The sequence below is a fragment of the Coenobita brevimanus genome, chromosome 25 (genome assembly GCF_032717465.1).
Source record: "Coenobita brevimanus isolate Jiangsu-jjx chromosome 25, ASM3271746v2, whole genome shotgun sequence".
NCBI classification, from domain to species: Eukaryota; Metazoa; Arthropoda; class Malacostraca; order Decapoda; family Coenobitidae; genus Coenobita; species Coenobita brevimanus.
Genome location: NC_136978.1, coordinates 6,782,124 through 6,809,486, shown reverse-complemented (window position 1 = coordinate 6,809,486; position 27,363 = coordinate 6,782,124). Strand labels below are relative to the sequence as shown.

Below are 27,363 nucleotides of genomic sequence, written 5' to 3'. Positions count from 1 at the left end.
AGAGAACACTAACCTCCTTGGGTGCATGTGGCAGTGTTTTCTGGAAGTGGTAAAGTCTTCATCAGCTTCAGGGCCTTAGATGCAGCATTGTGTTTAGCCTGCTGTGCTGTTGTTCCCTCACCAACAAACTCACGTGACCCCACACGCAGTGTCACAAAGAAGACAGGGTACAGGGGTGGTCGCCCATAGTATTTCTGTTATGAAATGTTGATAAAATTTTGCTAGATTCACTTACACCACTCCGCAATGTAGGCTGTATGCTTAAGGCACACACTGGGGAAAACTGTTACCGGTACACCAATTAAATTATACCTGTTTTTTATCATTAATGTGATCCCTGAAACATACAGTTCCATTATTTATAAATATATATACAGGGTGTCCTAGGAGGAAAAGGCATAACTTTGGCAAATGATAAATCAGGGATTTCTAAATGAAAAATGCTATACAAACATGTGTCTCAATCTCAACTGTTACAGAGCTACAGTTACTGGTGACCTTAAGGATTATGAAGGAGACCATATTTGCCCACAGGTCACCAGTAATTGGAGCTCCATAATGACAGAGATTTGGAGAAAACTTCATATAACATTCTTTGATTCAAAATCCCACATTCAGCATTTCCCAAAGTTAAGCCCTTTCCTCCAGGGACACCCTGTATATACTACAGAACAATGGTACAATGCAATAACTGAAAGCCAGGCAAAATGATGCTAACTGTACAAGTACTATACACTGACAATAACTAGCTCAGTTCTGCTTCACAACGTTAAAAGAGTAATACCTGTATTTAATGTATCAAAAACAGTTGAACTGAACTGAACATATTATCAGTTCGCATCTATGAATACTACAGAGAGATTCATTAAATTTCATATTTGTATGTACATTTCAACAGTTATATTTATTACATACAAAGCTACAAAACATGTAATTTGCTGTAACAAGCCTTGAAATGACAGCTCATTCAAAGGACTGACCTGGTTGTAAAGTGGTCGGATGTTAGGTGGGACGTTGAAATAGGGATTAGGTGGGCGTGGACTTTCCATGAAGGTATAGATTGCTGCCTCACCTCTCTTCATGGCCAGTGCATTGAGCTCCACAGTGGGTGTTAACTTGGCTGTCATACCATCACGTACTGTTAGTTGTGAAGTACTCAAATACTGTATCTGCACATGTGCTAATCAATTCCATAAGTCACAATCTTAAATTAAGCATGAAACAAACTGTGCTAATCAACTCCATAAGTCACAATCCTAAATTAAGCATGAAACAAACTCTTGGAAACTTAAAAAACTCTCAAGAGTATCCTCAATGATGGTCTGGTGCACCTGTACTTGCTATATATAATGAATGTAACACAGTTTGGTTGTAGTGTTGCTATCACCATCATCATTTTCAGTTTTACATCTATTTTCCTAGTACAGTAGCATGGATCAGATTCTACCACAGATACCAAAAACTCCTTTTCATGGATAATATGAGTACTCAAGATGTCAGTATGGGTAGCAATTCACTGAATTTGACACCAGATACTGTAAAGGCCAAACACAACCCCTTGAATACATGTTAGGTCACCTTTGGATGACTAGAATTATCTGATATTAACCAGAACATAGTAGGATACACCAAAGTAAACAAGCTGTTACATGGCTATGTATATGTCATTTCTGGTAATACAGCTATGTATATGCATTTTCTAGTTATGCAATCATGACTGTTTGTATCTATTTTCTGTCTCTGTGAAATTAATGTTTCATATGATACTGGTTTTGGGTATTAGTGTGAACCGTGGAAAAGTGGGTTTTACTGATTTGGTTAAGTCTGGAGAGATAGTAGGAATGGTGAGAACAGTCAGTCTGCTGTGATCCGTGGCTTAGACCAACTGTTCTGGATTATCAACACTTGTATGACCTGGCCTAGGTTAATTCAAGATTGGTCATGCAAAACAGGAATGAGTGTGGTAGAAGTGGTGCTTGTGATGTAACCACATGGGAGCCATCAGCCACAGCAGTGCTCTGTCAGTTATAGGAACGTTTGGGATGTAGTTGTTCATTATCATGTGCTTGTTCACACAATAATTATTATGTTTAGGCAACTTCATACAAGTACATACATCTTATGGGTTATAAAATGGGAATATACATTTTCTGTGTATGTACACCACAATCCATCATAGTTGCTCCTTTAAAAATTTTTGTTTAGAATATCCAGCATATCATATATTTCCTTTAGTGCTGATGTGTTATTTTGTTGGTGCTTTATAAGCATAAACAGGTAATCTAAAGTACAGTATGTAAGAATTTTATAAGCATAAACAGGTAATCTAAAGTACAGTATGTAAGAATTTTATAAGCATAAACAGGTAATCTAAAGTACAGTATGTAAGAATAACAGTCAGTCAAGAAGTACAGTACAGTAACTAGACATACAGCCTAGAAGTGTTATGTGAGTGTTCACTGCATCTGAAATGATGCTTAATCATCAAACATCAAATAATCCAATCACTTAGGAAGAAAAATGAAGATGACACATTAACCAACACCCTGTGTATGAAATGCAGTACTGTATATATTTTATATGCACGTATGAATGTATGCATATGCTGTATATAAATCCATCCATCCATCCGTCATTTAATCCTACCATGCCCCATGAGGAGTGTAGGAGCCTGGGGCTAGGCATGTTGGTCCTGACATTTAAGATGAGAGTGACCAGCCTCACTCATCCTTGAGTGGCATTACATGAGCAATAACCCCAACCACCTCTTTGATATAAACCTTCACTGGCTCAATCCGATTGAAGCGCCGCAATTACCCACTAAACCACCAGGTGCCGTAACTTGGTTATATGGTTACCACCCAGCAAAGTAAATGGTTTCCTGGTGTACAGGAAACCATTTGGTTTGTCACTCAAGTGTAGAGTCACCCATAGGCAGAAGAAGAGGAAAGAATGAAGGAAAGAAAGACCAAAGTGGGAGTGTAAAGTCACCTGCAGGCAGAGGGACGAGGAAAGAAGGAAGTAAAGAAAGACAGAAGAGGAAAGAAAGAAAGGAGGGAGGAGATGAAAGGGCAGACACCCAACAGTAGCACTATATTATATACACACACACACACACACACATATATATATATATATATATATATATATCACAGTATGATCCATCCATCCATCATCCAATCCTGTTGCCCCATGAGAAGCAGAGGAGCCGGGGTCAGGCCAGTTGGTCCTGACATTTAAGATGAGAGTGACCAGCCTCACTCATCCCTGAGTGGCATTACTTAAGCAATAAACACCAACTGCCCCCAGGATATAAACCTACACAGGCTTAATCCAACTGGAGTGTCTTAATTACCCACTAAACCACCAGGCAACATAATTTGGTTATATGGTTACCATCCAGCATAGTAAACGGTGATGTACAGGAAGCCAATTGGCATATATATATATACATGTATGTACAAGTATACAGGTAAGCCCTTAATTCACGCGAACTTTTTTCACGCGATTTCGGTTATCCACGAATTTTTCGTACAATAATTAAAACATAAAATTATAGTATTCAAATAAATAATTTTAATATACAAGAGAAATAAATAAAATATAAAAATGCCTACCTGCTGCTCATGTGCATACATATATGTATATGTGTGTCTATGTGTGTGTGTGTGTGTGTGTGTGTGTGTGTGGGAGGTCGGTCTACCAATGCACCACACAGTCAGTTTGAATCCAACGGTCGAACCATGCGTGACTTGTGAATCGTTATTTGTGGCTTATTTTTCTGCCTTCCAGTGATTGCTTGACTTGTCTGCCAACATGGGGCCTAAGCGTAGTGCTAGTGATGCATGTGGTAACACACCAAAACGGACTGTAACGTGATGTTGCTGACAGAAAGTTGTGTTAGACAAACTTAAGGGAGGAATGTAGGCGACAATTCTCCACCAGGACGATTCCCCGTCATTTATTTACATACCAGATTATTTAGCAAGTACAGTACACTAGTTTTTTACTTATAAGAGTTATAAAATCCCCCTGAAAATTAGTTATTAAAGTATTAATTAATCAATAATAAATATATTTATAGAATGACAGGGAATCGTCCATGATTTGATGGTGAATTGACTTCATGGTGAATTGTCTTGGAACCGTGTGTTTGGGGTGAGTCAACTGTTCCAACAATAAAGGAGGAGGAACGTAGCATACGGGAGGCAGTGAGGGCCGGTGTACCAGACTGTGCTAAAGTGTCTCCACCTATGCCTGTGAACTGGCTTGGAGCCGTATGTTTGGGGTGAATGAGTCAACTGTTTGGACAATAAAGAAGGCAGAATGTAGCATATGGGAGGCAGTGAGGGCTTGTGCACCAGACTGCAGAAGTGTCTCCACCTACGCCTGTGCTTGTCAGGTTTCAGTGTTAAATTTCTAAACATTTTTGTTGTTTTTCATACTTTATACTAGTTTATAAGGTGTATGTGGTGCATAAACAGTATTATTCAGATGTAATATAATTAGTAGACATGTATAATTATGTGCACACAAGGGCAGAACATATACGCGAATTTACCACATACGCGAAGGGTCTGGGAACGTAACCCTCGCGTGAATTAAGGGCTTACCTGTATATATATATATACAGTATATATATACATACTCAAACACACACACACACACACACACAAACACAGTATGGTGGTAGGTGGGGGTGCTTACCATCCATTAACTCAATGTAGTCTTGCTCTCAGGTGACTGCCTTTTCCTCTCTCCCTCTTTCTTTCCTGCCTTCCTCTCGTCTTTCTTTCCTCCTCCTGTCTATAGGCGACTCTAAACTAAGTGACAAGCCAAATGGTTTCCTGTACACCAGGAAACCATTTACTATGCTGGGTGGTAACCATATAACCAAATTATGGCGCCTGGTGATTTAGTGGGTAATTAGGGTGCCCCAGTAGGATTGAGCCTGCATAGGTTTATATACAAGGGATGGTTGGGGTTTATTGCTCAAGTAATGCCACTCAGGGATAAGTGAGGCTGGTCACTCATCTTAAATGTCAGGACCTACTTGCCAAGCCCTGGCTCCTATGCTCCTCATGAGGCAACACAGGATTAGATCATGTATGAATGTATGTATGTATGTACAGTAATCCCTGTAAGACCCAGACGCCCAAGTCCCAGACACCCCAAGTCCTGGACATTTTGGGCTCAGGCCTTCGGAAACCAAAACTGGAGGGGGGGGGGGGAATCCGACGTTTTCAACCGCATTTTGAACTTGGTTCGTGGCGCCGAACAGCTGTGTTTTTGCACGTAGTAGAGCACCCCTCTGCATCCTCCCCTCCCCAGTTCCCACCTAACTACTGTCGTGACTAGATGCTCATCGCAATGGTTGCCCCACGTGCTCGTTTTTGCGAATAAACAGTGAATAAACTGCATTACCTCACCATTAGACCACAGAGGAATTTACAATGTTGTGCAGTGTTAAGAAATTACAGTATAATTGAGATTGCAAAGGAGAAAGTGCAGAGTGCAAACTAGCGTGTTGCAACTGACATGGCGCAAGTAAGAACAGAATGTGCAGTGTAAAACAATGATAATTCACAGTGCAAAGGATTAAGTGCAGCACAACAGTGGATTACTGTACATGCTTCAAATTCATTTTCACCACTGTCAAAGCCTTAGGGGAGGCGGGTTAATCTTCGTGACAGCCACAGACTTGTTTTAAGTACCCTGTACGCTGCTAAATATTATCCATACTCACTTCTAATTCCTCATTCTCTGGTTATTTATCTTTTATTTCATGGTTTCTGTCCTTTATCTGTGTGACTAGGGTCTTAAATAGGTGCTGTGCATGTCCGGTAGGGAGTTATTTAGGCAGTTTTCAAAGTTAAGTTGGGTTTGGGTCCATAAGTACCTGTACAGGGGGCATTTTTCCAAGTCCCAGACAAACCCAAGTCCTGGACATGCCTTTGACTCTATTATGTCGGATCTTGGAGGGATTACGGTACATGCTATAGATCCTACCTCACCCCATTTTTATGCTGTAAAAATGGTCAGGTGTAAGTGATGATGACAATGATGATGAAAGAATATGTTTATCATAAATTACTAAACCCAATATAGTATTAGCCATTGGACAAAGGTTACTACATCTACAGACTGTATGCCAGTACCTTTTGCCAAAAGCATAACCTTTGCAAAAATGACAGGACTACTGTACTGTATGCATATAAGACTGTATGCACTTACTCTGTTTGTTCTGCCGCTGTGTCTTAGGAGGTGGATGCTTGAACTGTGTCTTTTCAAGGGCTATGCCTGCTGCCGAGTGCTGAGCTTTCTTGATACTAGGTCCTGAGGCAGTGTACTCTTCACTCTCACCAAGGCGAAGGGTCACTGTGAAAGTCTTCTTATGTGCTGGGCCCTTCTCATCAGTCAAGCAGTACTGGTGTTGAATCTGAAAAAGTTATTACCAGCATATTAACCTTTTCAATATGAAAGGTGTCCTAGAAAATATTTTGGTAACAAGTAAAATGAAAATGTTATCACCATGTTCAGGGAGGTTAAGTTTCTAACAACATTCAGTACAGAGGTTCTCTTTTAAGCTGACCAATACCATATCATCACAAATCATCATCATCTCAAACCCTTTCCCCCACCTATGGATGGGGTTAGGTATGGCTCAGAAGCCCCAAACAAAAAAAAAAGATAAAAGCACATCTAATCAACTGCATTCACCAAGAAATAAGCCACACTCATTCACTTGCCATTCAAGCTCCCAAAATCCTGACTTCACCTCAAAGACATGGCCATCCACAATTATTTTGGTGGGTAATTTTTCTTCATTAATATGCTAGGGACTAAGACATGAGGTCAATGTATATGGAATAAATATAACACAACACTTTCTTTACCATACTATATACTATCAACTTGCCTAGCCCCGGGTTCCTACACTCCTCTGTAGGGCGACATAGGATTGGATGATGGATCGATGGATGGTAAAAACAAGAGGCTGGTGATCCATACCATGTACTGGTAACTTATGCATAAAAGTTAGAGTATCACAGTGAGCAAAACTAACAATTATTGCCCAACTTTACTCCATGACAGGTTTAAAGGGGTACCGAAACTAAGTGATGGTTCAAAGCTGGGTCTGAGCTGACTGCATGAAACTAAACAGAAAGGGTGAAAAGTATATACACGGCAGAAGTTGTCGTCATTACTGCTGTTGAGGCCTCAGGCCCATCTGAATGTGAACTTGCTGAACAGCAGAGTAAAGCTCCTGCCCATCTGCTACCTCGCTCTAAGCATCTGTCCCCTAGCATCATTCAAGTTCACTACTGTATGTCAAAACTGGAACTAATGCACCAACATGTAATTCAAAGAGGGAGGTTTAACTCTGGAGTTCCTTTCTCTTTTGACTTATGAATTCATGAGCTAATACAACATTGCTCTGCATCTCCCATCCTAAGTGAGAATGGGATATTAGCTTATGCAACTGAAGATGATGCATATAATACTGCAACAATGAAACTCACTCCAATTTTGACCCTGGCCATATTTACCTTATTGTAACGAGCCAGCTCATTGATCAAACACATTGGTGTCTTCTCTTTGCTGGAGGCAGAGGTGTCTGTGAGAGGGAGGACCGAAGAGGGGAGGGCAGAGTTAGCAGATGCATTGCCACTGTCTCCAAGGCCAACCATGTCCTGTGGTTGTGGTTGCTGTGGTGGTGGCTGCTGCTGGAGAGGTGGAGGCTGTTGCTGTGTTGGTTGTTGCATGGGTTGCTGAGGCTGCTGTTGCTGCTGTTGTTGCATAGTAGGTGTCATAGGGGGCTGATGAACCTGAAAACAAGAAAGCTGTTATAAGTTCTCATTTTACTCACTTTTTTTAAACAAATATGTGCTATAACCTGTTACTGTAGTATAAAAAATATATACCTTATATATTACAGTTCCACTGCTACCTACTGTACAAAGATGATTCACCAGTTTCCCTCAATTTACATTACCAGTTATAGAGATGTGCCAATACCAAGATGTTGGCTGATACCAATACCGATACCCACTTTTCAGCCGATACCGATACTGATACTCCGATACTAACAAATAGCCGATACTCTGCCGATACCGATACCAACACTTTTTATTTTGATTTTATTTATCTGATTTTATTTCGATTTATTTGATGCCAGTAACGTGAGTGTTGTTAATGCAGGAGCAATATAGTAATCAATATATAATATTAATACATGATAATGTTACATCATACATGTACTTATAATGTAATATAATATAATATCATAACCATCAGCTTATCAGTGTCATGAAACATAAGTGTCTTGAATCACATAATAAACCAGAAAAGTATCGGAGTATCGACCATATTTTTACCTTGCTGATACCGATACTAAAAAAAAAAAAAAGGCCGATACTGCCAATACCGATACTATCGGCACAGCCCTAACCAGTTATATACAAAGTTATACAGTAAATTCCTGTTTTTCCAGCGTAATAGAGCCAAAGGCCTGACATATACTGTCAAAATGCCCAATTATGCAAAAGTCTCTCCTAGAGGCCCCTAACCCCACAACCTTATAACACTTATACACTGTTTAACCCCTACAAAATGCTCTAAAATGTCAAAATGCAGCTAACAGACATTCCTAAAAATAAAATACTGTAATGTACTGTTAAGTGCACTGTAATTTTATGTACAGAAGCAATATCACGTTGAAGATGAAGATGATAATATCAAAGTCCCCCCAGCCTGCAGACCTACTATATTTCCTTTCACTCGACAGTACATGTACTGCAAAATACACACCATAAACAAAATAAATTATCGAAAATCGGCTAAATGACGTTCCTAATATTTAAATACTGTATGTACTGTGAAGTACACTGTAATCTCGTCTACAGAAACACATTTCAAGTAGATGGTGGTGGTGGTGATGGTGATGATGATGATGATAATGATAATGATGATGATGATGATGATGATGATGATGGTGGTGGTGGTGTAGACATTACTGGAGAATACTGTACAATAACATAAAAAAAATAAACAATCAAAACATTAAAAAAAGGGAAAAAACATGAATAAAATGAAGCATGCTTCACTACTGTACCTTACTGTGTACACCATACTGTACAGCAATCCCTGTACTATCCAGACGCCCATTATTCGGACTCCTCACTTACCAGACATTTTGGGACCAGGCCTTTGGAATCCCCCCCCCCCAAAAAAAAAAGACATTTTTTCCAACTGTACTTTGAAATTGGCGCGCAGCGCCGACCAACTGTGTTTCCCCTCGCTGCCTGCTACCCCCATCCCTCCCGGCCTCCACAGTTACCACCTAACTACCATCCCAACTAGACGCTCATTCAATGGATGCCACACGTGCTCATTTTTGTGAATAAACTGCAATACCTCGCCACTAGACCACATGGGAATTTACAGTGTTGTCCAGTGTTATGAAATTAGAATTCAGAGTGCAAAGATTAAGTACAGAGTGTACACTGGCAGTTGAAACTGGCGTGGTGCAATCAAGAACAGTATGTGCAGCGTTAAACATTTATAACTCACAGTGAAAGGATTAGGTGCAGCACAACACTGGATTACTGTATGTGCTTCAAGAGCATTTTCACCACTGTCAGAGCCTTAGAGGAGGCAGTTTAACCTTCATAATGAACGGCCATGGACGTGTTGTAAGTACCCTATACACTGCTAAATATTTTCCATACTCACTTCTAATTCCTCATTCTCTGGTTCCTTTTCATTTATTTCATACTTTCTCTCCCTTATTTGTGTGAACAGGGTCTTAAATAGGTGCTATGCATGTCTGGTAGAGAGTTATGTAGGTGGTTTTCTGAGTTAGGCTGGGTTAGGGTCCATAAGTACCAGTCCAGGAGGCAGGGGCCCACTATCCGGATGGACCCACTTTCCGGACATGCCTTTGGCTCTATAACATTGGCTAGTGGAGGGATTACTGTACTTTCTTTGATCGAAATTCTATCAGATGACTGACACACAGAACACAACAAAACTTTTGTCTCATGGTAACAAGGACAAATTTCACTTGGGAAGAAACAGTTGTCAAAATGAATTGTACTATGCTAATGATTCCTTTGTAGCATGATTATTTTGCTTGGTATAATAAACATATTTTTATCAGATCTTCTTGTTTAGTAACACAATTTAATCGACTTTTCTTTCCAATATACTTTCATCAGTGCAGCAGCAGAAGCCAACAGTCACTTGTACAGTGCAGTAATGTACACTTCAGAACACTGTAAGTTATGCTTACCAGACAGAGGAGGGGAGGGGGGCAGCAGAATGATGTGTCAGAAAGCCAGAGCAGAATTAGAAGGCCAGCTAGGTTTTGCAGGGAAACTCATCGCAACATAGCCATTTAATAATAATAATGTTTTGGAAGAGACATAGGGTGCAGTGTAGATGCATTTGAATATCGGCCCCATAGCAGCGGAGAAGTACAATGGAGAGTAAGAGAACATCCACCTTTAGGCTGCCAGCCAATGAAAACTCTGCATTTGAATTCTCCCTCCCCTGCCTTAGCCAATCAAAACTCTTCTACTCCCAACCACTGCATCTCCTCTCCCTACCCACCACCATACACCCAGTGAGCTGCTAGGCCCACCAACTGTCAATCCTAGTTCCCTCTCTCCCTCCCTCAACACTCCAACCCTTTCATATTACCGTATATGTACAGTCATCCCTTAACATCCGCAGTTTTAACTTACATGGTTTTGAATATCTGCGGATGGCTACAGAAAAAAAAAAAAATCTTGTTGAACTCTGCTGACACTGTAACATTATCCCAGGCACAGTTCGTGGCTGTTTTAGTGAGGTAATGGCATTATCCAGTGAATGAAATATACTGTAACACTCTTCCTTTTGGAGGGAGCTGTGATGAGCATGTCAGAAAAGGCCATGCAGGAGTACACTATTCATTATTTTTAACTTTTAGTGTTCTTGTATTAAATAAAGTAGTTGTTTAGTGTTCTTGTATTAAATACAGTGGTTGTAAACATGAACATAGGGTTTTTCTTTAGTTATATAAGGAAATGGGGGTCCAGAGGTGTTTTTAAGGGAGGGCAGCAGATATCTGCGGATTTTTTACATTCACAGGTGTCTCTGTTACCTAACCCCCACGGATGTTAAGGGATGACTGTACAGTACAACCCCATTCTTTTTGTGTACAGTATTTTATTTCTTTATTTTCTTATATTTTGATTGTGGCTCGATGTCTGATGATAACAATTGTCTCACGCAGGATAATAATGTACTTTTAGCCAGAAGAGAGGGTCCTCCATGCTGGGTAGTGTAAAAAATTTTATGCTTTCTGCCGAATACCATAGCTATGCTGAATAATGTTGTATGCCTGGTAGTGCCAAGACGGATAATCAGGAGTTTACTGTATCTTTAATTACATCTCTGAATTACAATGACTCCTGTTAAAGTGTGAAGGATGTAAGTGGTAGATTATTAACCCAAGGGGATAAGTAAGGACCAGATGGAATAAATATTTTGAAAGCCTGATGAATGGGAACAGAGAGAGTAAAGCTGCTGTAAATATGATTGCTTTGGGGTTGAGCAGAGAAGGAATGCACTGCCAGGAAACATGACACTTGCACCGGTGAAGAACACCGTGAAAAGGTTGAAAAATACGGAAGCAGCTGGGGTTGATGCACTGTATGCAGAGATGATTAAGTTTAGTGGAGAGAGCAGAATGAGGCACTTGTTGGAGATATGTAAGAAGGCATGGATGAGTGAAACTGTGCCTGCAGAGTGGAAAAAGGCTGTAAGTGTACCCCTGTACAAAAATAAAGGTGAGTGAAGTGAGTGCAAGAATTATTGAGGCATAAGTTTATTAAGTGTTGCAGGGAAGGTACATGGAAGAATTATTATACAGAAAGTAAGAGAGATATCATCAGTCCTAGTGAGTGATGAACAGGGTGGTTTTAGGAGCAGCAGAGGATGTGTGGAGCAAATATTTGCAGTGAGACGGAGAGTGAAGGCATGTAATAAGACTATAAGGTGTTTATGGCATTTATGGATCTGGGAAATGCATACGACAAAGTAGACAGAGAAGGATTGTGGAAGGTTTTGCACATGTACAGTGTAGATAGTAAGCAGCTAGGTGCCGTCAAGAGTTTTTATGATGGTAGTGCAGCATGTGTAAGTGTAAATGGGCATCTAAGTGAATGGTTCACTATCAATGTGGGCGTGTGACAAGGTTGTGTGATGGCCCCATGGTTGTTCAAATATATCATATGGATGTGGTGATGAGAGAAGTAAAACACGAGTAATGGAGAGAGGGATGGTGTTGGTAATGAGTGGTGATGGATGGAATATCTCAAATTTGTTGTGCGCTGATGATGTAGTGCTACTTGCAAATACTGGATAAGAGTTGGTAGACTAGTGCAGAGTTTTGCTGATGTATGTGAGCATTGTGCCTTGAGAGCAAATGTAGAAAAGAGTAAAGTCATGGTAATCAAGAGAGAAAGGGCACTACCCGTCTAATGTTACAATGAATGGAGAGACTGGAATTGGTGAGAGAGTTCAAATATCTGGGTACAGTGAGAGAAAAGAGAGGAAAATGTGCAAAAGAAGTGGAAAGTAGAGTGACACAAGGAAGGAAGGTAGCTGGTGCTATGAAGGCCTTGATAAGAAACGGAAGTTTGAGTGTTGCAGCTGCGCGAGAATTACACGGAGTGTTAGCGCCAACTTTAACATATGGATGTGAGACTATCGTGTGGCATGAAAATGATAAGTCAAGAGTGACAGCGGTGGTGATGGGACTGCTGAGAAACGTATGTGAAGTACAGAGAGGGGATAGAATACGAAATAATGTAATTCGTGAGAGATGTGGAGTGAGGAAGCCTGTGGACACCAGAATCGAAGAGAGTGTACTGAGATGGTATGGTCATGTGGAGAGAATGGATAACAACAGAGTGGTGAAAAAGGTATATCTGAGCAAATTTGAAAAAAGGAGAAGGCGAGGCAGGCTAAGGAGAAGGTGGAGGGATATGGTGGATGAGTGTGTGAGGAAGAGAGATATGGAAGTCAGTGAGGCTAGAGGACTGACAAGAGACAGAGCTGGCTGGATGAATGATATGAGAAGACGTGCATGATCAGGGATTTGGCACCCCTTTCACCGTGATAGAGTTCGGACTGACTCTATCAGATACATTTACATGAAGCTACAGAAAGTGGTGAGAGTTTTGGCCTATCAGATACAGCCAGGATTCTGGGGGCTTGAATGATGGAGTGAATGGCAGCATGGCCCATTGGAGTAGGCAAACTTGGGCTGTCTGGACACTGCTACTCCTCACCCTGCCCTAGGGTGGGAGAGGAGGTCCTGATGATGATGATGGTGATGACTTATTAACTGTTTACCCTTTCACTTTCAGGATGCATTTAATTTTGCTTTACCTGAAACTCAACTATTTTCTTCAGCTTAGGAGACCCCATCAATGGGAAAGAGTTCTATCTATCTATCTATTGCCAGACGCCTCAATCCTGCTTGGGGTGGCCACAAACAAATTGCCTCCAAGTCACCTTGTCCCCCGCCATTTCACTGCCCTGCTCCCAACTCACACCCCCCTCTCTCATATACCTCTCCACCCCATCCCACCATCTCATCCTCGGCCTCCCCCTCCCTCTTTCCCCCTCCACCTTACTCACATACACTCTCTTCGTCAGTCTTTCACCCTCCATCCTCTCCACATGGCCAAATCACCTCAGTGTGTTCCTCGTAACACTTCCTATCACATCCACATCCACACCACAACACTCCTTTATATCCTCATTCGTCAGCCTGTCTCTCCATGTGACTCCACAGGCTCCTCTTAAATAACTCATTTCCACTGCTCTCACTCTTGACTTGTGTCCTTCCAACATCGTCCAAGGTTCACTTCCATACATTAGAGTTGGTATCACAATACTGTCATGTAGTAACTTTTTCACTTCCATGCTCACTTCCCTGTTTCTTATCACTGCTTTCAAAGAACCAGCAACCTTTCTTCCCTGCTGTACCCTTTCAAGCACTTCACCCTCCAAACCTCCATCCTTACTCATCACACTACTCAAGTACTTAAACATACTCACATTTTCCACTTCCTCACCATCCAACCTCGTTGTACATTCTCTGACTTCACCTCTCTCAAAGACCATCTATCCCCTCCAATCCAAAAGAACCCTCCAAGGGTGAATAATATACACTAAAGACAGCAATATTTAAAAAATACATTACAGCAGGGAAGTGATTTATAAAATCCAATGAGGTAAAAAGGGGATATATAGCACTAGCTGTTACTTTTTCCTTCTAACTAGCAAGGCAATAAAAATATAACACAACTCAATACCTGTGTGTGGTGTGGTGGAGGCTGCTGTTGCTGGTGTTGCTGTTGCTGCTGCTGTTGTTGCTGTTGTTGATGTTGTGGTTGTTGCTGGTGCTGTGGCTGGTGTTGTTGGGGCTGGTGCTGCTGTGGCTGATGCCCACCACTCCCGGTGCTCATCCCACCTGGACCACCACTACCCATGCCACTCATCTGCCACAATACAGTTATGCCTTGAGTATCTGATATAACAGAGCCATAGGCATGTCCAGGTAATGGCTCTGTCCGGATAATGAACTTCTCCCCTGGCCCCTCTTCGTACATAACCTAACTTTGAAAACTATTGTAAAAGGCATCTACAGTAGATTGTACAACACTTGTTTCCTGTTGCTTAACACTACTCTATCTGGTCAAGCACACCAATAAACCACAGCCAAGCAATTACCATGGTCAAGCAGACCCATCAACCACATACAAGCAATCACCACTGGGTAAATTACCCAGACAGACAGGGCTGCGCCACCAAGCTACTCCTGCCCCAACAAGCAGAAATGTTCACGCGACCATTATTTCCACCCGAACGCAAGCATTTTGTCTGGATGATATGGAAAAATGTATGAATAATGGTTTTGAACAGCCAGATCACAGCATCCGAGTAATGGCTGTCTGGATAATTGAGGGATTACTGTACACCAAAATTCACCATCACTGTTCATCATCATCCTGATCCTCTTTCTCACCTAAGGACCAGTAATATTATCCATGACAATTATGGTACACTTACCTGAGTCCAGGTAGGCTATTACCAAACTAATAAAACCAACCTGAGCATGGGATAATACAACGAGCAATTTAAGATCAACAGGGAATGTATGGTAAACTCTTTCATACTTCATGGCTCTTTAAACTTACTTTCAGTTACAACACTGCCAGTTAAATTACTTAACAATATGCAAACACATACATAAAACTAGTCTGCAACAGAATTTTACTTAAAATTATTGCAAAAACATGCTAAAATTGTGCTGGTTCATAGATAATAACTATTAACCTTCTTGGATCACTTGTTTTACCGGGTATATACTACTAAGGAAAGCTGGAAAAACAGTGTGACCAATTTAGGAGTGTAAGACCAAGAGGGAATTTTTCAAGTACAGTCTTGTATTCACAGCCATACAAACCAAGTTACTGATTCATTAATAATTGCAATCATGGTATCATAATGAGACACACATGCAAGCAAAACAACTGATTTAATTAACTTATTTATGACTGTATTTTGTAGTACGTGGGGGTGCTCACCATCCACTCATTCAATGTTCTGCTGCTTTGGGTGTCTGCCCTTTCCTCTCTTCCTTCCATTCTCTTCTTTCTTTTCTTCATTCTTTCCTCTTCCTTTTGCCTGCAGGTGACTTTACACTCCCTCTTCTGTCTTTCTCTCCTTCATTCTTTCCTCTTCCTTCGGCCTATGGGTGACTCTGCATTAAGTGACAAGCCAAATGGTTTCCTGTACACCAGGAAACCATTTACTCTGTTGGGTGGTAACCACTAACCATATAACCATATTATGGCTCCAGATGGTTTAGTGGGTAATTAAGGCATTCCAGTTGGACTGAGCCTGTGTAGTTTTATATCCAAGGGGTGGTTGGGGCTTATTGCCCATGTAATGCCACTCAAGGATGAGTGAGGCTGGTCACTCTCATCTTAAATGTCAGGACCAACTTGCCTAGCCCCAGGCCCCTATGCTCCTCATGGGGCAACATAGGATTGGATGATGGATGACTAAATTAAATGGCATGCTTAACAAACTACAAGTCTTGCCAGAAACAATAGCTGCTAAGAACACAGACACCGCTGGCTCACCTGGTGTGGAGCTGAGTGGTGTATGACTGAGTGAGGGGGATGTGTCATGTGCGGTGGACCACTTGTCGGCTGGAGGTGTGTAGGTGGCCCTGTGTGGTGGCCACTATGGGGGCCGCTATGAGGGCCACTATGGGGACCACCATGTGGTCCACTATGAGGGCCACCATGTGGTCCACTGCCACCACTACCACCATGCATCCCCATGTGTGGTCCGGACTGAGGGGTATGGGAATGGGGGCCACTGTGACTGTGAGGACCACTATGAGGGCCACCATGAGGTCCAGTGTGTGGCCCAGAATGAGGACCAGTATGAGGTCCTGAATGTGGGCCAGAATGTGGACCAGAGTGTGGGCCTGAATGAGGACCTGTGTGTGGAGCTGAATGAGGACTAGTGTGTGGGCCTGTGTGAGGACCTGAGTGAGGACTTGAGTGTGGGCCAGAATGTGGACCAGAATGAGGACCAGAGTGGTGCGGGGCATGGTGTGGGCCATGTGATGGGTGTGGGGCATGGTGTGGCTGTGCTGGGTGGTGGCCAGGATGATACTGTGAGTGTGGAGGTCCTGTGTGGGGGGGAGGGCCAGTTGGTGGGGGTTGTGGAGGACCACTGGGGTGGTGAGGGGGTGGACCAGGGTGGTGTGGGCCAGGGGGAGCATGGTGGGGGTGGTGGGGGTGATGGTGGTGGTAAGGGCCACTGAGAGTATGATGGTCAGGGCCCACACCTGACTCGGGGTGACTCATTGCCTGAGTCATGACGGCCATCCCACCGGCAGGAGCCATCATGGGCGCCATGCTCACCAACCCTGCAACAGTTATACAATTAGTTACATCATTCATAAACCATACTTCCAACCTACCCTCCTACCCTATGACTGGCTGAAAGGAAACTGGAGCCAGCATTTCAGGCTGATTGAGGACCTACTGTTGGAAACTTCAAACTTTTATAGGCTGCATAAATAGGTGGGGACACTCACCATTCACTTACTTGATGTAGTGCTGCTTTCAGGTGCCTGCCCTTTCCTTTCTTCCTTCCTCTTCTGTCTTTCTTTCCTTCATTCCTTCCTCTTTCTTCTGTCTACAGGTGACTCTGCACTAAGTGACATGCCAAATGGTTTCCTGTACACCAGGGAGCCATTTACTATGCTGGGTGGTTACCACATGACCATATTATGGTGCCTGGTGGTTTAGTGAGTATTTAACCCCCTTGCACACGATGATGCAGAATGAGTCCACATGGTGTTAGACTGAAGAGTAACAGATGACACACTTTGCATCATTATCAGCGTTGGTCTGATGGGATGCCAATTAGGCAATTTTCGACAAAAATATTAACCAAAATTAAGTTTTAGCATGATGTGCATCAATCTGTGTCAAAGGAGAGGGTGTCTATTTCAAGGCCAACACTCTCAAATAGACGGTGGGGGGGGGGGTTGCAATTTACTCAAAAGCTATTGGTCATATCGGAATTCCGACAACACCATGTGAAAGCTCATGAAATTCTGCATCTAAATATATGCTTAGCTCTTACATTGTGCAGGCCAAATTTTGCACTAGGGTGTTGGGATGTTATTTTCACTGTTGAACAACATTATTCTCACGGCATTTTGGCACTTTCACTCGTCAGTTTTGTGTGTTTTTATTAGCTTATCATATACTGTAGTACTAAACATCAGTGAAGATGATGGTATAAAATTTATACCAACAAACCAATTTCTGGAGCAAATAATGTCCATGGGAATGTATTCCTCTGTGTGCAGGTTCAGGCTGCCTAGCATCATTTTCTCTGATCATGTCCCACAAACTTGTGGAAATCTTACGGTGCGCAAAGGGGTTAAGGTGCTCCAATCTGACTAAGCCGGTGCAGGTTTGTATCCAAGGGATGGTTAGGGTTTACTGGTCACGTAATGCCACTCAGGGATGAGTGAGGCTGGCTACTCTCATTTTAAATGTCAGGACCAACCTGCCTAGCCCTGGGGTCCTGTGCTTCTCATGGGGTGACACTGAATTACATGATGAATGATGATACGATAAATAAGTGTCATTGTGAAATGTTTCTCATAAAGTAACTTCAACTTACTATGTTAACATTAGACAAGAGATCTTCATTCAATTGCAAATCCTGATTACAACTTCCTTCTAGTCAGGGACAGGGTTAGACAGTAAGCAGAAACTACAAGTCATGAAAGTACACCCTTCCAAACTTCCATCACATACTGTCAGCAGTCACGCTCTATCACTATGTCCTGTGAACCATGAGATTACAAATTTGCATCTAAAGCATCTGCTTGTGACATGGAACTGGGACAAAGAGACAGTTTGTTAGAGTTAACGAGTATAGAAGATGAGAAGGGTGGAGGAAAGTAGCAGGTATGAATAAAGGCAATGTGTCTGTTGGGGAATCTGATAAGGTACACTTAGCTAAAACAATACACTGGGAACAAACTGCCATTTGCATGATTCATCTCAGTGCCACCTAGAACTGAATTAAAAATTTTGTGGATATTTGTCCTATCTGAATTCTGATATGGTCTCCTACTAAGCACCCACACATTTAGCACCTCAGTACACCAATACCTGCGACAGTGGCATAAGATTTTTATTGATTTACCATGCAATGATGTTTCTTGTCAAGCACAGTATATTTCTCTTGACAGAGATTACTATACTTTTCTTGTTCATAAAGTTAATACATGGCTTTTCAAACAGTGTGGTACTGAAAGCAATATATATTTTTGGCATCATAATGGCTATCTGCATAATTTCAATGAACTTAAGAAATAAAAGAAATATATGTGCCAAGGTAAATTATCACAAACATATACTCAGGTTTACATAAATCTGTTAACTTATATCCAGTTTTCTAACCTCTATACCTTTCAGAATGTTTGAGGAAAAATAATCTTAATACATAAGTCTCCCCTATGCACTGTCATTACCTTCAAGAACCTATAATACAGTAACCCACATGGGTCAATACTGAGATTTCTGTTGTCCATTTCTGGTATGCCTGAAACCAACAAATTCTCCTTAGCCAAAAGTGTCAAAAGAGAAACTCGGAAAAATCAATGACATCACTGTATGTGTGGGGGGGAGGGGTGAGCACAAAAAAAGGGTCATAGCAGAGATGGGATTAAATGGGGAGATAAATATGGTACCACAAATTAGCAGTTAAGTCAGCACCTGTGGCTGACTGTACACTTTTCACATACAGTACAGTACCGATATACAACCATATTTTGAACAATAAACTAAAATTATACAATACTCCCCCAATCCTCTCAAAACCCACACACACATCGGTTTTGTTCTCTTCCTCCAAGTCCTTCCCTCTTCCACAGAAAAGTATTAACTGATGCCAAAATGAATACCTGTAGAACACAGATGGGGATAAAGATCAAGACGGAGTAAAAGTTGAAGAGAGAATTGGCTTCCTGTCCACTACACTACTATTAACTATTGGGGGTAGGTGGTGGTGACCATCATCCACTCACCTGATGTAGCGCTATCTACTTCTTCCTTCATCTCAATAATGTTGTTTCTGAACCTGCTCTCCTATCTTCTTACTTCTCCCTTTTCTTCCTGTCAATTTTTATTATTATTCTTTCTATTTCAGGTGGCCCTACACTGAATAACAAGCCTACTGTTTTCCTGAAACCAATTAAACCATTTACAACACTGGGTGGTACCCATATAAACACTTAATGGGGTGATGCAGAAGCTGCTATGGTGCCCCTGCTAAGTGGGTGGAGGGGTGCAAATGTGGCATCCAACCAGGAACCAAGCTTCCAAACTTTTCCTACCCTTTCCTCAGGCCTCGGTGTTGTGGGGCACTGTCAGCCACAAGGGAACATGGGTTTAATGCATGGGATGACCCAGTAGGGACAGTTGCTTGCCTATGGTTGATGGGTCTGCTCAGCCAGACAAGGGTTGATCAACAACAACTATTAACTATCTTCTTGATACAGTGATTATATACTCACATATACTGTACACCTTTCCTGGAACTGGGTATGTTCAACAGACTAATTCCACTACAACTGCTGACATTCTTTCTCGCTGCAATTCCTTTTTCATTTAAGGATAACTGTCCTCTTCCAAACTTCTGGTATGGTACATCCTCTCTCTCATACCACCTCATCTGTCCTCTTCCAACCTTCTGGTATTGTACATCCTCTCATACAACCTCACCTGTACTCTTCCAATCATCTGATTCACCCTCTCTCACACCACTTCACATACTGTTATCCATTTAAAAATAAATGTCTTCTTAATATCTTCTGGTACATCCTCTCTCTCAAACTGCTTCACATGGCTACTGTTATCTTATGCTTGGTATTTACAATTTGTCCTTACTTCATTTGCTCTACCTTACCCAATCTGAATCCATTTACTGCAGCTCTGGCTTATCAATTCAGCTAAAGTTGCTGTCCTTTTTCACACTCTAATATACAGTACACAATTTAAGCAGTTTTGATCTCTATTCCTGGAAAGTTAATGAGAGTACAGCAAAAAGATAAAAGTACTGCAGCAATATTGGGACAGAGCTGTGTTAATCAATAATTCTGTTACCAAAGGACAGCAACAGAATGGTACATTGCCAATGTGATAAGTATTACCCAGAAGGTATTATGCATTCTTCTAACTTTACTCAACTGATGACTTTGTACTTTGTACAGAAACCTTATTCTTTTCATATATGAACTGCAGCTCACTGGATGTAACACATCTAAACAAAGGGGAGTCAAAGGCTTTTTGTCTCATCAACTCACTCACTGTGACTCCCATTAATTAGCCTCTCTCTCTGCCATAATGATGCATCTCCATCTCTCTCTCTCTCTCTTTTACTCCAACTACTCTGGTCACTGTTCTGAACTCTGTATATGCAGTCCTCTCCAACATCTGCAGTAAAGCAGCATCCATTTAATTATATACACTCATCCTTTTCCTGTCCAACTCTAATTTAAAAGTTACCTGCTATTCTCAGTCTTCAGTGTATGCAACTGGTAAATTATGGACCTGCCTTCTTCAGTCTCTTTCCCAATGACTAAATGCAATGTGCCCAGGCATCTCAAATGAACAGATCTTGAATTTGGGTTTCCTTCCACTCAGTATCATTTAGGCAATGGGTTCTTTCCTTTTATTTTTCTTAAAAAATGCTTGTTGTATAACCGTATATCCACATACTAAAATTGTTTCTTATGCATTTAATTCATCCACCTGAGTAATCACAAAACCATGAAACAAGACATAAGCACAACACAGAAGACAGTGAAATATAATATGACAAAATGTAGCAGTGTGATATATGGCAACTACAAATAGCATATGACACGACATACAATGACATAAGGCCAAGCGACACAAGAAAGCAATGATACAAACCTTGCATGGAGACCGGCGGTGGCTGTGTCATGGAAACCATCATGGGGGGACGTTGCTGGTGGGGTGGCACCAGGCTAGGCTGAGCCATGCGCATGGGAACTTGCGCCATCCTGAAAAAAATACATACCGTAAATAAAAACAAATTAATACATGATTAATGAATAAATACTCTATATACTGGTAAATATACGATCATTATAAAAAAAAGAGAGAGAAAGGATGAGAAAGAGCTATCAACTGATACAATGCCTGAGTGGTCAGTCTTGTCAATTGAAAAGCTGCTGGCTCAGTACTGTCAGGGTTCAAATCCTAGTGCAGGCAGTTGGCGTCATTCGACTAGGGTATTCATACACCCTTTATGGACTGGTAGGTAAAATGAGCAAAATACCTACTAAGGTAATACCTAGGGGAGGTAACTGTGGTAACCATGATGATACACTGGCCTTGTATCCCATGATTTTGGGTGGAAAAAAAAAAAAAAAAGGGTCAAAGGCTTAAGTTATGAGATGAACACCTCAGTTAAACCCTTCATACCATCTTCTCCCACCTTTACCTCATCTTTATCAACTGACGCTGGCTGCAGAATCATTCCAGCTTTTTGAATCCTGGTGCCACCTTAAAAGCCTTATCATCTGCATATACTGTACAGCATTAAATGTTTTCCATTATAGATGCACTGCACACACACCTGCCTGACAGTCTATCTACTGTATCTATCTATCTATTGCCAGATGCCATAATCCCGTAAGGGGTGGCCATTAGACTTTGAGTTACCTGTTTTACAGGGAGGGGCACTAACCCTCCACCAACCCACATGTTGACACTTAGGGAGCACGTATGGTTTGGTTATATGGTTACCACTCAGCATTGTAAATGGTTTCTTGACTTACAGGAAACTATTTGGCTTGTCACTCAAAGTAAAGACACCTGTGACGGAATGAAAAGCAATGAGAAGTGACAGGAAAGATGGGAGAAATAGGAAGAGAGGAGGGCAGAAACAGAAAAAGGATGATAAAGGCTAAGGAAGAAGTAGGCAGCACTACATCAAGTGAGTGGATGATGGTCGCCATCACCTACTGGTACCGTTCTGCCTGATAGTCTATCTATCTATCTATTGCCAGATGCCTTAATCCCTTATACAGAGTGGCCACAAATTGCCTCCACGTCACCCTGTCGCCGCCATTTCACTACACTGCTCCCAATTCACATCCCCCTCTCTCATATACCTCTCCATTCCATCCCTCCATCTCATCCTCAGCCTTCCCTTCCCTCTTCCCCCCACCACCTCACTCATATACACTCTCCTCATCAGTCTATCACCCTCCATCCTCTCCACATGGCTAAACCACCTCAATGTGTTGCTCCTAACGCTTCCTATTACATCCACATCCACACCACAACGGTCCTTCACATCCTCATTTGTCAGTCTGTCTCTCCATGTGACTCCACAGGCTCCTCTCAAATAACTCATTTCCACTGCTCTCACTCCTGACTTGTGTCCTTCCAACATCGTCCAAGCTTCACTTCCATACATTAGAGTTGGTATCACAATACTATCATCTAATAACTTTTTCACTTCCATGCTCACTTCCCTGTTTCTTATCACTACCTTCAAAGAACCAGCAACTTTTCTTCCTTGTTGTACCCTTTCAAGAACTTTACACTCCAAACTTCCATCCTTACTCATCACACTACTCAAGTACTTAAACGTACTCACATTTTCATTTCCTCATCATCCAACCTCGCTGTACATTCACTGACTTTACCTCTCTTGAAGACCATAACTTTACTCTTCCCTACATTCACCTTTAGATTCAGTTTCTTACACACTCCCAAATTCATCCACCAAGCCTTGCAGCTCCCCTTCATCTTCACTTAACAACACAGTATCATTTGCAAACAACAGTACAGGGAGTTTCTAAACACTGCCCTCTCTCATTAGGGCCACTCCAACATCCACTGCCCTACCTTGTATATCTTTTATAACCCCATCCATATACAGACTGAACAACCATGGAGACATGACACATCCCTGTTTCAACCAAACCTTCAAACAGAAAAACTCACTCAATTCACTATTCACACGCACTGCAGCCTTAGCACCCTCATACATACTCTTCACAGCATTCAACAGCTTCCCATGTACTCCATATATTATTAATACTTTCCACAGTCCTTGTCTATCCACCCTGTCATATGCTTTCTCCAAATCCATGAAGGCCGCATACAACTTTCTTCCCTTCTCTAGAAACTTTTCCACTAAAGATCTAAGAATGAATATCTGATCTACACAACCTCTTCCCTTCCTAAAGCCTCCCTGTTCTTCTCCAACTAATTCCTCTGTTGTTTCCCTAACTCTGTCAATAAGTATCCTACTGTATACTTTTCCTGTTAAAGAAGACAAATGCCCCTATGATTACCACACACTTCTTTTTCCCCTTTCCCTTTGTACAAGGGAATCATTATACCTGACTTCCAATCCTCCGGGACTCTACATTCCTCCCAGGCCAATCTGCACATCTTCCACATCCATTCTACAACTAACTCTCCCCCATGCTTCAGCATTTCACCACACACTCCATCAATTCCTGGGGCTTTCCCCATTTTGACTTTCTTCATTGCTTCCACAACTTCAATCCTACTGATTTCTTCATGTCTTCTCACCTCCCTCCTGATAGTCATTGTTAAAATTTCCACAAACAACAAGCACTGACATGGGAAGTAATATTATGCTGATGCCAATTGGCACTAATAATCACTTTGGCCTGTTTAGAAAAGACATGAATTAGTGAAATACTGTGTTTATAAAGATGAGCATTCTGTAAAACACTACAGAGTATTATGAGGTAAAGTGGGGGGGGGGGGTTAAAGTATTTTGCAATAACAACTCCTCACAGACGAGTACAGTGCTTTAACATTTGCTTAAGGTAATTATATTTAGATTTTCATTAATACTGTACACTGCAGGTTTATTTCAACTTACAGCACTGGGAGTACCAAGGATCATGACAGCAAACAGACCTTCCAGTTACAAGTCAAATAAATTATAAACCAATATCACTGGCATTTGTTTACATAATTCAGCAGCTTTCTTCATGGCTACACCCATTTGATCATCCAGCCAACAGAATGCTTACCTAGTAATGCAATGTAGGGAATTAAGAAGTCCTCTTGAACTTAATGCAAATAATCTTGTATACAGCACCAGTATAGGCCTACACCTATGAAACCATGCATCAGAGTATGCACATTTATCATGTCACCCTTCCTCTTTTCCTGAGATGTCCAAAGACCCAAGGGTTCCGCATCTATCATCATAGCATAAGTATGCCAGTTCAGGAGTTACCGTAATTTTGTTGCTCTACACTGAATTTGCTCTAGCAGTTTTAAGTATTTACCCAGGTAAGGAGACCAAGACTGAACACCAAAATCCAAGATCAGTCTACTGAAGGTTTCATAAAGCAGCAGCAATATTTGTCTGATCATACAGCTGAAGCTCCCCTTGATAGTTTCTAATACTGTATATTTTTTGCTTTTGCCAAAATCTTTGCCACAAGCACACAAGATTTCTGGTTATGTGAGACAATTACCCCAGGCTTGTCTTCTGTTGGCTCTTCTAGAGGTGTACAACTGAAAAGCACTCATTATGTGACCAGCTTCCGTTCATTCTCACAGGCATTTAGAGAGGTCTAGACAGCTCAGATTGGTCTGAAGTGCTACAAAGTGGAACATGAAATTTTGCTTAGGTAACCGTATGAAAAGCTGAAATGCATGCCTCATGAAAAACAAAGGGGAAGATATGTACTAAGACAAGTTTTTGGTACTGATTCATAATGAATCATGAAATACTTTTTCCCAATGGTACCAGCAATACACTGAAACTGGGCAGTACTGGTAAGCTTAACCATGACAAATAGCATCCTTTGCTTGCCTTTTTATTTCTGAAGCTATTTTAAGCCCATTTTGAGTAAGTACAGTACTTTGCAGATGACATATAAGTTGATAAAATTTCGGCACTAACATAACATAACCACAGTGAAGTCAAAGCCAAAAGCCAACATAACAATGTCATACACACTCCTGCCACTGTTAATTTTGAAATACCAATTCAGCACACAACTTGATGTTAACCTAGTTCACTAATGGCATATCCCCTACAACAATGTAAATAATGGATTGTTTAGACCTCCTAGAACTACAATAATGAATTACCTCCAATTTACCCAACGATAATGATTACTAATCAAAATACTGCGGAGGCTTCTTATGCCGACCACCTAGTTATAGTCACCTAGATAATAATTAAAGATACGAAACGGAAAATATATATCTACCGTGAGGTAACAGAAGCCGTGTTCATAAGTCTGCTTCATCATCACAGTAATCAGATGGGAAAAAACCCACCAGTTAGTCTACTAGGGTAACTATGGTCATGTATTGCAGACGACATAGCCCGTCCACTATTAAGTACTCACCTTAACTTCTAGCCTCGTACTTCACGTCAACCGGGAGGAATACAGTTGTACTGGAGATTGAGGTGAAATCAGAGGCGAGGGGAATAATAATATGTGGTGAAACGTATGGCAAACAGAGATATTATCCTACAAACTAGTGTGCGGCCATGCTGGTGTGCGGAGCTGACAGTAAACGCTCATACCGACTTTGTTTTATTTATTACATCTACCCAATTTAACCCCAAGAAACTCAAGGTACGCGAATTTATGGTCGCACCCCATTAATTTTTATTTACGAAAATTATGTAATAAACTGAGGCCATTTTGAATAAATTAACAACAGTTTCAAAAGATGCAAATGTCGAAACAACAGGATATTTAAACAAGCTCCAGAATAGCTTGTTTCCAAACCTACAGTACACCTGTCTTATGCACCGCTGTGACTCGAACTGTACCGTATTCACCAAGACTCAGCATTCAACTGCTTTATTGAAGAAGAGTATCTTCTAACAGTGGGATTATCCCTATGCCTGGAAAATTCCTCGGCCAAACTGGCCTTTCTTCTTACCAAAAGACAGCTAACTATTGCTCCAATCAGTTCCGTTGCCTAACTTCATCTTGGACTTCAGACTACATCCCTTCCTTACAGTAACTCTCACCCAAGGTCTGTATACAGTTCCGGAATAAGATTTTCTTGGAGCCATGCCTGACCACTGCATATGCTCTACCAACTACTATACTCGTACCGTACATGAGAGTCTCAACTGTCATGCAGTCAATATTCTCTCATATGGCTATGTCTGCAGTGTGTAGCATTCACTTGGCTTAAAGATTTTTTTTTTTTATGCTAGAAAGAAGGAACCAAAGGCCATGAGCCGGCAAAACTGTTCCTTCCAAGAGAAAAACAAAATGCTAGAGAGAGCCAAATTCAGGATCCGATCTTTTCGAGATGCCTGGACACACTGCGTTTGAAAGACTGGAGATCATAGCTAGCAGGAAATACAGACAGAGGGAGACAGTTCCAGAGATGACCAGTTGAATAAATGAAGGGCTAGGAGTAACGGTTAACTCTTGCATTAGGGAACTGGACAGAAAAGGGATGAGAGTTTGCTACTAGACGGGTGCTACGCTCCTGTCGTAGAGGTGGAGGAATGCATACAGACAGTTCAGAGGAGCAGTGACCATTGAAGTAACGATGGAAAAGAGATAAAGATGCAACACTGTGGCGATGAGACAGAGGTTGAAGGGAGCCAGTAAGAGGAGGAGAGTTAATGAGACGAAAAGCCTTTCACTCCACCCTATTAAGGAGAGCTGTATGT

The 27,363-nt window shown here is 41.5% G+C and overlaps 1 protein-coding gene across 4 annotated transcripts in view; it reads right to left on the bottom strand.

Moving 5' to 3' along the window:
• The window catches only part of LOC145393856 (maternal effect protein staufen-like), a 59,572-nt gene extending 33,364 nt beyond the window's left edge, over positions 1–26,208 (bottom strand). For 3 of the 4 annotated variants that reach the window (XM_080267908.1, XM_080267911.1, XM_080267909.1), the window contains exons 1-8: positions 26,066–26,208; positions 21,591–21,700; positions 16,212–17,011; positions 14,376–14,561; positions 7,551–7,829; positions 6,235–6,439; positions 981–1,138; positions 14–194 (exon numbers count right to left, since the gene is read on the bottom strand). In XM_080267908.1, coding sequence (XP_080124034.1) covers positions 14–194; positions 981–1,138; positions 6,235–6,439; positions 7,551–7,829; positions 14,376–14,561; positions 16,212–17,011; positions 21,591–21,699 — 1,918 coding nt within the window. In that variant the 5' untranslated portion in view covers position 21,700; positions 26,066–26,208. The remainder of the gene's footprint in view (positions 1–13; positions 195–980; positions 1,139–6,234; positions 6,440–7,550; positions 7,830–14,375; positions 14,562–16,211; positions 17,012–21,590; positions 21,701–26,065) is intronic. The other variant, XM_080267912.1, reaches the window with a different exon arrangement.
• Positions 26,209–27,363: the final 1,155 nt, after the last annotated feature.